This window comes from Cetorhinus maximus, chromosome 16 (genome assembly GCF_964194155.1).
Source record: "Cetorhinus maximus chromosome 16, sCetMax3.hap1.1, whole genome shotgun sequence".
NCBI classification, from domain to species: Eukaryota; Metazoa; Chordata; class Chondrichthyes; order Lamniformes; family Cetorhinidae; genus Cetorhinus; species Cetorhinus maximus.
In genome coordinates, this window is record NC_135894.1 from 16,658,291 (window position 1) to 16,674,321 (window position 16,031).

At 41.5% G+C, this 16,031-nt stretch overlaps 1 protein-coding gene across 2 annotated transcripts in view; it reads right to left on the reverse strand.

The window, feature by feature from the left end:
* Positions 1-16,031, reverse strand: part of wwc3 (WWC family member 3) — a 233,251-nt gene that overhangs the window by 104,710 nt on the left and 112,510 nt on the right. For both annotated transcript variants that reach the window (XM_078559419.1, XM_078559418.1), the window contains exons 3-5: positions 10,313-10,516; positions 7,611-7,687; positions 3,412-3,491 (exon numbers count right to left, since the gene is read on the reverse strand). In XM_078559419.1, the coding sequence (XP_078415545.1) occupies positions 3,412-3,491; positions 7,611-7,687; positions 10,313-10,516 (361 nt within the window). The remainder of the gene's footprint in view (positions 1-3,411; positions 3,492-7,610; positions 7,688-10,312; positions 10,517-16,031) is intronic.

Consider the following 16,031-nt stretch of genomic DNA (forward strand, 5'->3'; position numbering starts at 1 on the left):
TCTTGATTTTGTATTCAATGCCTCTAGGTACAAAATCAAAGATGTAATTTGCCTTTTTCCTGACCCACAAATCCACATACCAAGGTTTCAGTGGCATTCCATACCATTTGAGATACATTTCCTCTTCCCATTGTTACTTCCCAAATATTTTACTTCACATTTTCCTACACTAACCCGTGTTTCCTACTTATCAGTTCACCTTGCTAATCTATCCATCCTCTCTGCTAATCTTTCACAATGTCCCATCCTCCTAACTTTGCTTCATCAGCAAATTTCAATATTTCCTTCCAATCCTAAACGTGCACAGTTTGTACAAAGTATTGAAGTGAGACCAACACAGGTTCCCACGGAACACTGTTCACTGCACCTCCCCACTCCAACAAACTTTCTTTTACCTTCTCTCTGCTTTCTGACTTCCAAGCATCTCCCTATCCACATCCCTTTAAATCTCAGGTGCCATTATTTGAGCCACAAGTCTCTTGCAGGATACCTTATGAAATGCTTTTTGAAAATCCACATAAAGCCAATGGAGCAGCTTTGGTTTATCATTCAAAGGTTTTTTTATCAGGTTGGTCAAGTTCGAGATCCCTTCAGGAATCTGGATGGCCCGATCCTGATTATATTAAGTTTCTGAAAGAACTTAGTAACTTCATCTCTTATTACAGACTGGTGAGTTACATAATAAAGTAAGTCTAGTGGCCAATAATTCCCTTTCTCATCCAATGTCTTTTTTGTAGAGTAGGATCACATTTGCTGTCTTCCAGTTCCCTGGCACACATTTCCTATCCAGGGGAAATGGAAACGTTAGTTAAATACTCTTTCTGTTTCTTCCCTGTTAGTTCTGGATGTAAATCATCAATCTTTGATGATTTGTCTACCCGAAGTTTGAATAGGCTCTTTAGGTCCATCTCCTTGTTTTATATTGGAGATTCTCTCATTTTAATAGCCACCTTCCTGTGAATACCAATGCTGAACACTCATCGGGTACTTTTAGCATTACTTAACTCTCCACTAAATGCTCACCTTCCAGCAACCTTACCCCTCCCTTGATTATACTTACTACTAACAGACCAAAAGAAAAAAATTTTTTGTGACATTTTATGCTTCTTGTTCATTTTCTCTTGGAGCAGCAACATCTTGACTGAATCTGACACACAACACAAAAAAAATCCTCCCCTTTCTCAACAAAAAGATATCCTCTATTCCACTTTGCCGTTGGATATTCAATATCCTTTCACAATTATAGTGCTATGGTTAATACACACCCCACTTACTGGTCTATACATTTCAACCCATGTTTCCTGAAATTGTTGAATATGATACAACCATATTTGCATGCCTAATGTCTTTCTCTCCTTACTACACTAGTGGTAGGATTTTAGGTGAGCAAATTGAAACATGCACCTAAGTCCAGTAAGAAGGGTTTGTCTGAGATTCATAGTGAAGACACGTTATTAAGCCATGTGGAAGGAACTTTACCCAGCATCAAACACCACCAGATGAGATATAATAAAGCACTATAAGACCGGACAGGGTGGCAAGGAAAACAAAACGGGAGGTAGAAATTGGTACATTTTGCACCTATATTTTATTTTTGATGGTGTAAAGCAGAAGCAAAGCCCATCAATTTAGACATCCTGGGCAGAACTTTCGGGTCGGCGAGCAGGGGGCGGGGTCCGCTCGCCGAAACGTAAAATGACGCGTGGCAACATCGGGCATGCGTCCCGACATCACCGCGCATTATTTAGATTGTCAGTCCGGCGGGCCCAGCCACATTGGCTGTGCACCCGCTGAACTGTCAAAGGCCTATTAAGAAAGTAATTAAAGTTGTTAAGAAAGCTGCCTGTCCAATCTTAAGGTTGGCGGGGGGCAGGCAAAAAGCCCAGGCGGCCTTCGCATTTTTCATGAAACCTCATCCACTGATGGGATGAGGTTTCATGAAGGGTTTATTAATTAAATAAAAAATTTTTGAAGAAATTAATGGACATGTCCCAGCTCATGTGACAGTTTCACATGAGGGGACATGTCCTTAATATTTCTTTTTCCTTTATTAAATTTTTCAGAACTTAAACTTTCGCGCAGACATGCGTGAAAGAGTGCAGACCCCAACTCAGGGAATCCCCACGCCCGCCCACACAGGGAGCGCACAGTGCTTCTTCCGGGCGTGCATTCTTCCGGCCAATTAAGGCCCGCCCACGTAAAATGGCGGCGCGCACCCAATCGGGGGCGCTGATCGGGTTCGTGCTCACTCCTGCACTGCCCCCACCCCCCCATCCCAATGGGGGGAAGATTCAGCCTCCTAGCCTCAATCTGTGCAGGGGTTGATCGCCCTGTCAACATTTGAGGGGTCTATTTTTTGGTATCCCAAATGGACCTCAAAATAAAACAGGCGTCTGCCAAAATCGGGCATGAGGCCTTCAATATACACATACAAAGGACCCAATGCCTGTTGAAGGGCCCCTTTTCCGAATTATTCAATGATGAGTAGGTCAAGCACTTGGCCTGCACCACTCGAGGGTTATTTAAAACTATTCCTTCTGTAGACCAATTTCTAGCAAGCCACAGGCCCAGCGGTAGGCCAACACTTTCCAACTTTTATCCCAGGTTCTCAGCAGTAGAAATGTGTCCTAGCTTCTGCACTCACATCCCTCATTTCCATAAGAAAAAAGTGCATGTTTTGGAAAACTATAAAGATTATACCATCTGCAAACTTTCCTCACACTGAAGAAAAATTAAGACTGATTTAAATGACTCCAGAGTGGCCATTTGAAAAGCCACTGATGGTTTAGAGGCAAAGTTTGGTTGTAACCATATAAGGCATTTTTATACTAAGTGAAATGACAAATCAGAATGCAAAAAACAGAAAATAGATAGTGTCTTAAATCAAACACCATCCGAGAGTAAAGGAGAAATTAAATTTTATTTGGGTGTTCACTATAGTTTCCAGGCAGTCGTGCTTAACTATTATAAATCACAGACGTGATTTCCAGAAAGCAGGTGATTAATCACTTCCACAACTCTTCAATATAATCACTAATGGTGTGTCGTAAAGTTACTGATTAGGTACCGGCATACCCAGTATTGCAACAGTAAGTACTACACAGAAGTAGTTTTGGAAACGTGCAAAGCAGGTCATATCACAAATAAGAAAGACAGCATGTTGACAAAAAAGTTTGGACAATAGATCTGTCACATATTCATAACTTATACCCAAATATACAAACATTGAAAACATTGAATGCTTTTTCTCATGTTATGATGGTCACTTGCATATGGACCATATCCTAGTCTTCATTCACTCACACAAGACCAAAGGGCTTAAACAAAACATATAATTAAAAAATGCTCAGTTTGGAATCAAGAATATACATACCTTAAAATATAATTTTTACAAACAAATATTACACTTACTCTTGTAGTGTCTCTACGCCTTTTTCCTTGTACTGCAACTCCTCTTTCATTTGCGCCAACTCCCTTTTCAATCTGGAAACCTAATAACAAAGCAAGTCACTTCCAACAAATGTAGCCAGATCCAGACAGTAACTAGCCATTTTAATTCAAATTATCAGAATTAAACATAATCCATCAGACTGACGGACAAATGTGCTAATTGTTCCAGTGAGGGAGTTAGCATTTAGTCAACGGTGTGATTTCAAATGGATTTCATTCCTCACTCATGATTGCAAAAATAGCAACCAAAAACCAAGCAGCAAAAACCGTCTGTTGCCTTCATTAAAGAAGTGAAGTTGGGCCATTCAGATAATTGAAACCCATCTTTTTAAATGGTTTTATTTGACCCTAATTTCATAAAATTCAGGAGTTTCTGCCAATACAGAGATTGGCAGGCTTCAAGCTAAGATTGGGAGTGGCAAAATAACATAGCCACTGGCACCTGGCCCACTTCACTACCAATAAGCAGTTAATATTACAGACAGTAGGGATAGTTTCTTTTGGCATCGTTTCTGGTGTTAACTGGATCCACGCCAGGTGGCGGAGTTAAAACTAGGACACAGCAGCTTTCTTTGCTGGAGAGAGTTTATTGATTTAGTTCACAGTCAACACTACTCCAACCCACCAGTGTCCCAGCTATCCCCATTTATAGGTGTGCAAATACCCATTACCTGTTCAACAATGTGATTGCCATTAAACCTTAACAATGTGATTAATAAGACATTGACATGAGGGGCTATACAGAACCTGATACTTCCTTCCTTGTGGGTAACTTCACTTTTCCAAAGTCCAGTGTTCAAATGATGCCATAAACAAGTAATACGAAAAGAGAATCTGGTAGAAAGTAACTGGTGGTGCAGGGGAAAGGTGCTGAGGGGGAGGCAGCTGATGGCTATTTAAAATATATGTGTTTTATTTAAAAGAAAAATGTGCCAGTGATTGGAAAAGGAAGCCACAATTAAAATAGTGATTCAGAAAATTAAAGTCAAAGTAGAATCACAACTCAGCTGGACAATAGGGAGGGAAAATGACCCATAGGATTTATGGCTTCCAGGGGTTTAGCCAATATGATTGGATTAGGAATAAAAAGACACATGATTCCCTCTTCAATTATATATCACAACTATTTACAGATGTACCTTTACTTAAGAATACTTCACATCTGTCTGAGGGTGTAACTCAGAGATATTCCCTTAATGATAATATCTTACAATATATTAATTAGCCAACCAGTTTGAGAAAAGTTGCTCGAGACGGAGCACTGAATTTGGAATTTTGTTAGCATAAGCCTGAGCTGCTGCATAGGATATTGCCTTCAACGTTTAGCAAAATTATTCCTTTTCATTCAATCTCGGATTGCACGTAATCCTAAAGGAAGTCGAAAATGAGAACTTTATTTCCTCGGTGGTAAACTGCCAATTTCAGTGAGCCATCTCTGGAGGCACGGACTTCATAGATTTATAGAACGACAGGGCTCAGAAAGAGGGCTTTCAAGTCCACTGTGCCTGTGCCAGTCCTTTGAAAGCTCCACTCACTTGCCCTTTCCCTGTACGTTTTTTTTCCCAAGTGTTTATCCAATTCCCTTTCGAAAATGATTATTCAATCTGCTACCACCACCCTTTCAGGCAGTGCATTCCACGTCGTAACAATTCACTGCATAAAAAATTTTCAACTCATCCGGCCTCTGGTTCTTTTGCCAATTTTCTTAAACCTGGGTCTTCTGGTTACCAACTCTGCCGCAGTTTCGCCTTATTTACTCTATCAAAATCATTTACAATTTTGAACACCTCTATCAAACCTCCTTTTAATCCTTTTTTTTTGCTTGAAGGAGAACAAGCCCGGCTTCTTTAGTCTCTCAAAGTAACTAAAGCCTCTCAACCCCTGCTACTGTTCTAGTAACTCTCTCTCTCTCTTCTGCACCCTCTCGAATGACTTCCTCCTTGAAGTGCTTTGCCCAGAATTGGACGCAATACTCTAGCTGGGCCAAACCTAATGATTTATAAAGGTTTAGCATAACTTTCTTGCTTTTATACTTTAAACTTCTGTTTATAAACCCAAGGATCCCACAAGCTTTTTTTTTTAAAAAAACAGCCTTCTCAACTTATCCTGTCACAGTCAAAGATTTATGCACATACACCCCAGGTCTCTCTGCTCCTACAGCCTCTTTAAACTTGTACTATTCATTCTTCCCACCAAACTTTATCGGTTCACTGCACTAAATTTCATCAGTCACTTGTACGATCATTTCAACAATCTGTCTATATCCTCCTGAAAGCTGTTATTATCCTTCCCATTGGTTATTACATTCCTAGTTTTGTATCATCTGCAAGCTTTGAAATTATACCCGAGTCCCAGTCATTAAGAATATCAAAAAGAACACTGATCTCATACTCATCCCTGGGAAACACCATCATATACTTCCCACATGTTTGAAAAACAATCCTTCACCACTACTCTCTGCTTTCTGTTCCTTAGCAAAGTTTGTATCAATACTGCAGTGACCCTTTAATCCCCTGGGCAAATTCCTTCAGCCTCATTTCATAACTCAACAAGGTTAGATTTGGAACTAGCCTCGTTAATATTCCTACCTACGCTAATATTCTATGGAGGTTTCAGCATTTAGTTAAGCCTTTCACACAAATCTTTCTTGTGCCCCATTCTCTTCAATGATGCTATGAATCTAAAGAAATAAAATGTATGTAGAGCAAAGCCATTTGGCCCATCATGCTTGTGCTGGTTCTTTGAATGAGTTATCTTATTAGTCTCAACCAACTGCTCGTTTCCCATACCCCTACAAATTCACCTTTTTGAAGTATTTATCCAATTCCCTTTCGACAGTCACTAATTAGTCTGCTTCCACCATCCTTTCAAGCAATGGATTCCAAACCATGACTTGCTTTGTTTAAAAAAAATCCCATCACACACCTTTAGTTCTTTTGCCACTTAACTTAAAACTCTCTCTTTTGGTTACCAACCCTCCTGCCAGTGGAAATAATTTCTCTATCTCCACTCTATCAAGACCTTTCATAATTACAAGCATTTCTATTAAATCTCCCCTGAACCTTCTCTGCAATACCATCTTCCTTCATGCCTCCACATAATTGAATGCTGTCATCCCTGTCACCCTCTCAGAGGCCTCGAAAATATGGCTCCCAAAATTAAACTCCCGGTTCTTTGGAATTCAATCGCTCCAGATCAACACCCAATTGTTCATCTTGCTTACAAATAGTCTCATCTAGATGATTAGTGTAATGGAACAAAAAAATGCTCCATTTTAAATCTGTCTCAATCCACTGCTCTCTAATTCAGCTAAAATTAACATCAGTGACTATTCAGTACTGAAACTCATGCCTTGATTCCATAACCTCTCACTTCAGTGCTAATGATTCGTGAAGGAACTTCCTAAAGGAAGTCAAGATAAGCAACGTAATATCATCACTCTCATCCACCTCATGGAAGGGATCCCAAAAAACTTATTCGAATCAGGCTGTCTTTTAGAAAACCATCTTTTGTTTCCATGTTTGTCCCATTACCAGCCCACACTGTCTTGCACCATTATCCTTTTTGCCATTTAATCATTCCTGCCTTCCACTCTATCACAGACCTATCACAACACTGCCTGTTGCTTTGCCTTCCACTTTCCCTTTTCCCTACCTCTGTATTTGCTTAAAAGCTATCCACCTCCAACATCTTCAAGTTCTGATGAAGGATCATTGACCTGAAATGTTAACTCTTTTCCTCGCTCCACAGATGCTGCCTGACCTGCTGAGTGTTTCCAGTAATTTGCTTCTTTTATTTCAGATTTCCAGCTTCTGCAGCATTTTGCTTATGTTTAACAAACCCAGGTCAGCTTTGATTTTATTGCTGTTATTTCCACCTGTTATTCTGTAATTATTTCCTTCCTCAAATGCCAGTAACCCTGTGCTAGAAAATGTCTTTTAAGTGACTTAGAATTCTTCTCACCTTTTTAAAAATGGTAAAACTGGCAGTGTGATTCCAGGCTGCCTCTTCGCACTATTCACTCAACATATAGCATCGCAGAATTGTACACAATGATAAAACTTTGACTTTTTCAGATCTGACCCAAGAGGTCAGTTTGCTCAAGCCTAATCTGGTCAGTTTTCTACACCAGCCCACGCCAGATTCAGAACCTCACTTACCCCCTCTCTTCGGCTTGCTATTTCAGCTTTAATCTGGTCAGGATTGTACTTTGTATTGGAGGATGAACCCGAATACACTGTAAAAACAAAAATCAGGAATATGTAATCAGTGAACAGAAAAAGTTCCCAGCTCCAGGAAAAGATAAACAATCAAACTATTAGATTACAAAGCAGCAATGGGAGGGGGAACCACGCAGTTGTGGCTGACTGCGTGGGCGGGGCGAGAAGGGTTGGGTCCAACTTGAGATTTGACCGACTGGACAGGAAGGGGACTAAGGAATACTGACGTATCTAATGTGCAGGCCCAGCCTGGAGGCCAAAGGCGGGGAGTGAACTGGAGGCAGTCCTCCAAGGCCACATTGGCTGACCTCAAAACGATTAAGGAAGGGATAATGACCCAGCTCGTCCACTCATTGGCTTGATCATTGGAAATCAGCACAAAGACTTACAATACAAAACATTCTTAAAGCACAGAACACTGAAATGTTGTTCAAGGTTGTTAGATCCCTGAAATAAATAGGAAATATTACCTACATGTTTTTAAAAATTTAGCAACAAGTTAAATTAAGCCATAGACTTTTGGACAATTGAGAAACTCGGGTTTCAGTAAAAAAAAACATGAAGCTGTTGGATTGTTGTAAAAACCCAATGTGTTCATGAACGTGCTTTGGGGAAGGAAAGTCGTCCTTACTCAGTCTAGCTTATACATGACTCCAGCCCAATACTAATGAATTTGAACCTTAACTGCTCAAGCAGTATCAAACCATTACAAATATTTCTAACAGAGATTTTGTAGAGCCTTCAAAAAGGGAGTCCCCTATCAGCCTCTCAGGACAACAAAGGCCAGCATTGCTGGAGATGCCCAAATCCCAAGAATGAATTAGAAATAGGATTTCATCAGTTCAGTTCTGGTTATGCACCAGTGATAAAAGCAGTGTAGCATTTTAGTGCACTGATTCTCATGTAAATGTTAAATGGGATTAGGGGCTTCCCAACGAAAGTGAGAAAGAAATTTCTGAACAGCAGGCACATAACTCTGGGCCATTGGTAAAATCCTCAGGAGTGTCTAGCCCTCTATATTCCTTGAGAGCTAAACAAATTAAATGTAGTCTATAAAATAGGAGCACAACCAGTCAGTCTGCACATAATAGCATCAACAAAATAGATCCGCAATAGGCAGGAATGAACCACTTGACGGAAAATAGTTTGGAAAGAAAAGTCATGTATTATAAAATGATGGGAAGATGAGATTGTGTTCAGGTAGACAGCTTCTTTCAACTAAATAGAGAGGGCTGGGGTGATGGGGGAAGAAGGGGTGTGTCACAATCTCAAAGTAATGTAAAGGACTAAACAAGGTGAATGTTTGGAGGTGGCTCTTTTCCGAGTGAATAATGGAGCTGTAGAAAAGGCTGCTGGCTCATGTGGCAATTTGCTGATTTCTTCAAACGAGATGAGAAGTGGTTTCTGGTTGGTGGGAAGGTCAGGGTAGTACCTCATGACATTAAATCAGGGTCAGAGTGGTCTATTAGAACAGATTTGATTACTGAAGGAATCTGTCAGGTTTCTCACCCACCAGTTGGCCAGGGTGCCTCTGTTTTTTGTTCCTCCCAGGTGATTAGATAGCACCAGGTGGGGCGGGGTGTGTCTGTAGTATGATGCACAAAGTATCGTGGTGCTGTGGGACAGGCTGGGTGGATGATATAGTCTTTTTCTGTCCAGCATTGTTTGCATCTCCACTGCCTTCTCCTTCTGACTCATTGCCAAAGTAGTGTGTGTGGTATAGGATGGAAGGGGGGGGAAAAACAGCTTAAAAACGAAGAGACTGTGATGGTTCTATACGCCGCACCTTCAAACCATAGTTTTTCCAGCTGATGTGGCAAAACTAGGGCAACAGATCCAAGTCAGATTCCGTCTGAAGCCGGGGTGGGGGGAGAAAGAGAGAGAGAGAAATTGGCAAAATGGCCCACAAGTGTAAAATAGATTCTTTGAACCAAACTCCTCCCAAATTTAAAATCAAAGCCACTGTGTGCTGCTCGTGCTGGTCTCCCAACACCTCCACATTCCTGGTGAATTAAACGACTAGTATGGGGACCTTCCTAAGTAGAAGCAACAGCCAGGTGGTTGTGCAGGACAGCCTCAATGTTGGCTTTAGCAATTACAGTACGCAAATGGGTTACCTGATGGAAAATTCTTTAGAAACAAAGGCCTTGTGTTATTGGCATCAAAATGACTACATTGTTACCTTATTAGTGCTAATCTGAACTTGCTCAACTGAGGTCATGTTTCTGTTTATGTACCAAACCTCAACGTTCCAGCCAGCTGCTGGCTGCATCTGGGATGAGTAATTCCAATTCCTCGTAGCTCCCCAGAGTGAAATAATAAGTTAAGGAATACCAACAGATAAGAGTGTGTGGTTGGGAGGGTGGGGAGGTGGGGAAAAAGAGGGAGTATACCAATTTTCCAACCTGCAATCTATTAATTAAATCTCAAACTCCGAAGCACTGGCTGTTGTGAATTTACGTTTAGGCCGTGCTACACAGGGCAGACGATTTGTCTTAAAGTTTGAACAAATTGCATCGGCTTTGGATTTTGATCACATTTGAAATCGATTCGGCTTAGCGCAAAAATAAAATGCCAGTATGAGCTACAGGTGCCCACTGACCACCTGCTCGAGTCCGAAGGAACTTCACGTAGGTACTTACAACTGACGTAAGAGATGCTGTCATTCTCGCACAGGTCATGCAGCTGCTGATATTCCTCCTGGGCAAGTGCCAAACGTTGCTTTTTCACCTGGTAGATCTCTTTCTTGGCATTAAGAGCCTCCTGGGCCACCACCAAATACTCTTTCAGCATACGTTCCTGTTCCCGTCGCCATTGCGCCCTGGGGTCTTCAATCTGGGTGACCTCTACATTAATGAGAATTTTATTAGTACAGAAATCCGGACACTGTGCTACAATTAAAGTTTCGGTACAATGCAGCTAATCATTGTGATATTTTCTCCCCTTCTTTCAAGGCTGCGTTTCACCACACAATCCTGTGAACGATCGATTAGTCAGCAGTAAGTCATTTACAAAGGGAAGCATTGATCATTTACAAAAATTGCATACTTTTAGTCATCTCACATTTTTCAGAGATGATGAGCTTTAAAAAACACGCATACTGCTCGACTTTATTGGGAGTCACTCAAGGACAAAAGTTTCAAGAAATCAGACTGCATAAATAAATAAGTCTAGCTTCCTTGTACATTTCAGTTCTGTGATCAAACCAATCGTTGCTCACTCCTTCACCATCACTGGGTCAAAACCCTGGAACTCCCCACACAACAGCCCTGTGGCAGTACCTTCACCACATGTACAGCAATGGTTTACTTTCTTGAGGACAGTTAGGGATGGGCAATAAATGCAAGCCTAATGTAATGGCTCAAGGGGTTGAATGGCCCATTCCTGTTCCTAGGTTCCTAAATGCCACCAACGAGCAAGAAAGTTATACTTCAACGAATAGCAAACTCACAATCAACCACCTTGGTGAAAAATTTAATAAAAACAGAAAGTGCTGGAAAATCTCAGCCAGTCTGGAAGTGTGAACTTGAACCGTTATCTCTATTTCTCTCTCCACAGATGCTGTCAGACATAGAGCTTTTCCAGCATTTTCTGTTTTTGTTTCATTTTAGTAAAAATGATCCCAGTTGCTTTGTATTTTCCTCAATGTGTTGATTGGGACGTTATTGCATAGTTCCAGGTATAGGTCAAGTACAGTGATTTGACTTGTGTACATTTAATACACTGCAATACCTGGCCCACTGCTGTCATGGATTCTAGCAAGCACTGAACGTTTTGTTAACGAATCTACATATAACAAGTTTAATTAGCTTTGTTAACATCTTCTCTTCCATCACAAAAATGTTTAATAGAAAACTCATAAGTGATTTCAAAGGTCAGTGTAGCAATAGAAGGGCATGAAAGCAACAAAAGAGCTTGGAAAGAATCAAGATGAAAAGACCTCAGATTGTTTGCATGTTAATTCTATGAATTGGTTTGTGGTCGTACAACCCATTAGCTCCTCTGGATGCCTGCAGTGTGCAGTACTGAGAGACAGCTACACTGTTGGTGGTAAGCAGATTTAGAAGAATTTACTATACATGTTCTAACTTTTTTTCTTCCTGATATTAAGTCTTCATTCCGTCAATACTTTGGTCAGTCCCTCAAGTTCTCTGTCCTACATTCAACCCCAACAGTAAGTCCGCTTTCCATACTAAAGGGCCCATCTCAACCTCTTACCCTCAAGTGGGTTCTTAAGGGCTTTCCCTTCAAACCCTCTCCTCAAAGAGTTGCACTCTTTCTGCCTTGACCTCCCTCAAGAGCTAGTCTGTGCTTCTCCCTTTCACCCCATGCTCACCACCACCCACCCTAATTACCCCCCACCCCACCCTACCCCTGGAGAAACTTCTTTATGCAGGAAGTGGTTAAAAATGTGGAACTTGCTACCACATAGAAAGGTTGAGGCGAATAAAATAGATACATTTAAGGAAAATCTAAATAAGTACATGAGGGAGTAAGGAATAGAAGAATATGTTGATGGGGTTATATGAAGTAAAGTAGGAGCAGGCTCATGTCGAGCATAAACACCAGCGTAGGCCTGCTGCCTATTACCCTTTTGGTGCTGTAAATTCTATGCACCAATCCACATACATTGGCTTTCATTCCAGCATAGTTAATAGTCTGGGAATTCTAGACTTTTACACGAGATGCATTCCTATCCACGTGCTCTACATTTTGTTACGTCAACTAATAAATGTGGCAAGTCAGTTGGCAAGATGAAGTATGGAGGAGGAGGTGGTGGAGGGGTGTGGAAAGTCACAGTGTAAGCCCAGGATGTTCAACCATCCAGCAAGGCACATTGTGCTGTTGGTAGGGTGGAGAGGGAGGAGAGTTACGCGAGGCAAGTTCACGTCTAAGCAAGAGGTTCTCAGTCAATATTTTCAAGGGTATATCATGAGCGTGAAAGAAACTACCATTGCACCTGACTGAGAACTTTTGCCTGGTGGAATGTGTTTGAAGAGGCGTGTTTTGTTCTGCACAATTGGCAAACACCAGAAGTGGAGAAGAGTCAACAGACCAGACACAGTAATAGTATTAAAATTTTCTTCCCCCTAATGGTGTTTTTCCCCTCATTTTATTTAACAACTAACAGTAATCAAAAGACTTGCTCTCATTTACAAAGTATAAAAGTTAACTTTAAACGTGGCACAATGGAGGATATATTTCACAAGGAGTTTATAAAGAGCTTGCACAAGACACTCTGGTCTTGTGCTACGCATTACAGTCCACACTGAACCTTGAAGGGACTGGAAAGAAAGCCCACTTGTGCTTTCGCATTAAAGAGCCCAATGGACTCTATTCTGAATGCAGCACACTCTAGTCTTAGCCTGACTAACAAAGCACAGTGCAATGGCATACCATTGACATTCTTGTTGGAACTCAAGTTAAGAGCCACAGTTTGTTCAAACTTGATTTGCTGATACAGAAGACAACTTTTCTTTTGCTTGGTAACAGCAGGCAAAATGTACTGGGATGAAAAGGAAGGTTTTATTCTTCCCATGATTGGGATGAGTTCCCAGTCATGAAATCATTTTCTAACTTAAAAATGTCCAGCTCTCGTCACTGAAACAGAAAAGGTACAAGGCACAGAGGCGGACTTAATGAATGACTTTGAAATAGCAGTCTCTGATGTTAAAAAGAACCTAGTCGCATCAGTACACTGTATTCAATATCTCTGGTCTTCACAGAAAAGTACATTACAGCAAATAGTCTGATCTCTAATACTGAAAGAGCAGATGTGATAGAGATGTTCCAAATAACTATGCTCCTCTCCACAGATGCAGACCTGCTGAGTTTTTCCAGGTATTTTTGTTTTTATTATGGTCTCACTAAGGCCCTGTACAGCTGCAGTAAGACATCCTTGTTCCTGTATTCAAGTCTTCTTGCAATGAAGGCCAACATACCATTTACCTTCTTAACCACTTGCTGCACCTGCATGCTTGCTTTCAATGATTGGTGTGTAAGGACACCCAGGTCCCTTTCTACATCAACATTTCCCAATCTATCACCATTTAAATAATACTCTGCCATTCTGTTTTTCCTACCAAAATGAATAACTTCACACTTCTCCACATAATACTGCATCTACCATGTATTTGCCCACTCACCCAACCTGTTACATCACCATAAAGCCTCTTAACACTCTCCTCAACACTTAAATTCCCACCTAGTTTTGTGTCATCAGCAAACTTAGAAATATTACATTTGGTTCCCTCATCCAAATCATTGATATATATTGTGAATAGTTGGGGCCCAAGCACTGATCCCTGCGGCACCCCACGAGACACTGCCTGCCAGTCTGAAAAAGACCAATTTATTCCTATTCTGTTTCCTGTCTGCTAACCAGCTCTCAATCCACGCCAATATATTACCCCCAATCCCACGTGCTTTAATTTTACACACTAACCTCTTATGTGGGACTTTACCAAAAGCTTTCTGAAAATCCAAATACACCACATCCACTGGTTCTCCCTTATCTATTCTATTAGTTACATCCTCAAAAAACTCCAGTAGGTTTGTCAAACATGATTTCCCTTTCATAAATCCATGCTGGCTTTGTCTAATCCCGTTAATATTTTCTAGTTGTCCCGTTATCACATTGTTTATAATAGACTCTAGCATTTTCCCTACTACTGATGTTAGGCTAACCAGTCTGTAATCCCGTGTTTTATCCCTCCCTCCTTTTCAAAATAGTGGGGTTACATTTGCCACCCTCTAATCTGCCGGGACTATTCCAGATCCTACAGAATTTTGGAAGATGACAACCAACACATCCACTATTTCCATGGCCACCTCCTTTAGTACCCTGGGATGTCGACTATCGGGCCCTGGGGATTTATTGACTTTTAGCCTCATTAATTTCTCCAGCACTATTGTTTTAGCAATACTAATTTCCTTCAATTTATCCTTCTCTCGCGGCCCTTGGTTCCCTAGTATTTCTTAAACCTTAAAATTAGAGCCGAGCCAATTCGGGGGTGAGATCAGGAAGCACTTCTTCACACAAAGGGTAGTGGAAATCTGAAACTCTTTCACTCATAAAGCTGCTGAGGTTGGGGGGTTGACTGAAAATTTCAAAACTGAGATTGATAGAATTTTGTTAGTTAAGGGAATTGACAGTTATGGAACCAGGGAGGGTAGATGGAATTAAGATACAAATCATGATCTAATTGAATGACAGAACAAGGCTGAAGGGCAGAATGGCCTACTCCTGTTCCTACATTCATATGTTCCCATTATCTGGTCACTAAAACACAATGATGATGTTTGAGGAGCCAGGCAGCAGGGAGCCACAACAATGATCCCCAACGTCAGAGGATTCAGTTAAGGGGTGGGAACTGGGGGAGGAACTGGAGATTCCTGCACTTTGTGGCATTGAAAGGGAACCTTGTAAGAGGCACCCAAGATAACAACTGGTATATAAAAAATAAATCTCAACCACTTCAAATTAAACTCCACGGCAGGGCAAGAGTGCAGATTTAAACAAGGACTGATTTGGGACAAATGTCATCAAGTTCTTCAGTTGCCTGAACGAATAAGCGGAGACCATGAGTACAAAATCCCATTATGTCCGTTTGAGAATTAAATTCAGTTTCAAAAATCTAGAATTGAAAAGCTGGTATCAGAAAAGGGAACAAGAAGCTATCTGATTTTCGTTAAAAACCCAACTGGTTCACTAATGTCCTTTAGGGAAGGAAACCTGCCATCCTCACCCAGGCCGGGATTTTCCACCCACTACGCAGCGGGCGTGGTCGGTGGCGAGATCACGAGATGTCCCTAGTCACGTTTCCTGACAACGTAAATCCAGGACACAATTGTCCACTCCCCCCACTGTCAATGGCAGGTCAGGTTTCCTGCCATCGAACATTGGAAGCTTAATTGAAATGAATTTGCATCTAATTACTGTGGCCACACAACGGAATCATCCCCCCCGCCAACATCAAATTTAAATCCCACAACGGCGTGATTTACAACTGCCTCTAAAAAGGCCTGATCCTGGCAACCTCAACTACGAGGGGAACTCGGAGGCGAGTGCACAGAACATGGCGCGTGATTCCAGTGGCTCCGCACATTCAGGGGGGAGGTCACAGGCAAGTCTCCGCAGCGGCTTCTTCATGACTGGCTTATGATGCTGGGTCAAGGGCGAAAGTACAAAGGGAGAAGGGTGAGAGGGTACCTCGAAGCAAGGGCAACAATGCAAAGAGGGAAAGGGGAGAAGGCAACCACAGGGCAAGGGCGACAATGTGGGAGGGGGTCATGGCAGCACTGACTGAAGTTTGAGCACAAACACATGTGGGGACGTGGGGAGCCTGGGGGGTGGGGGGA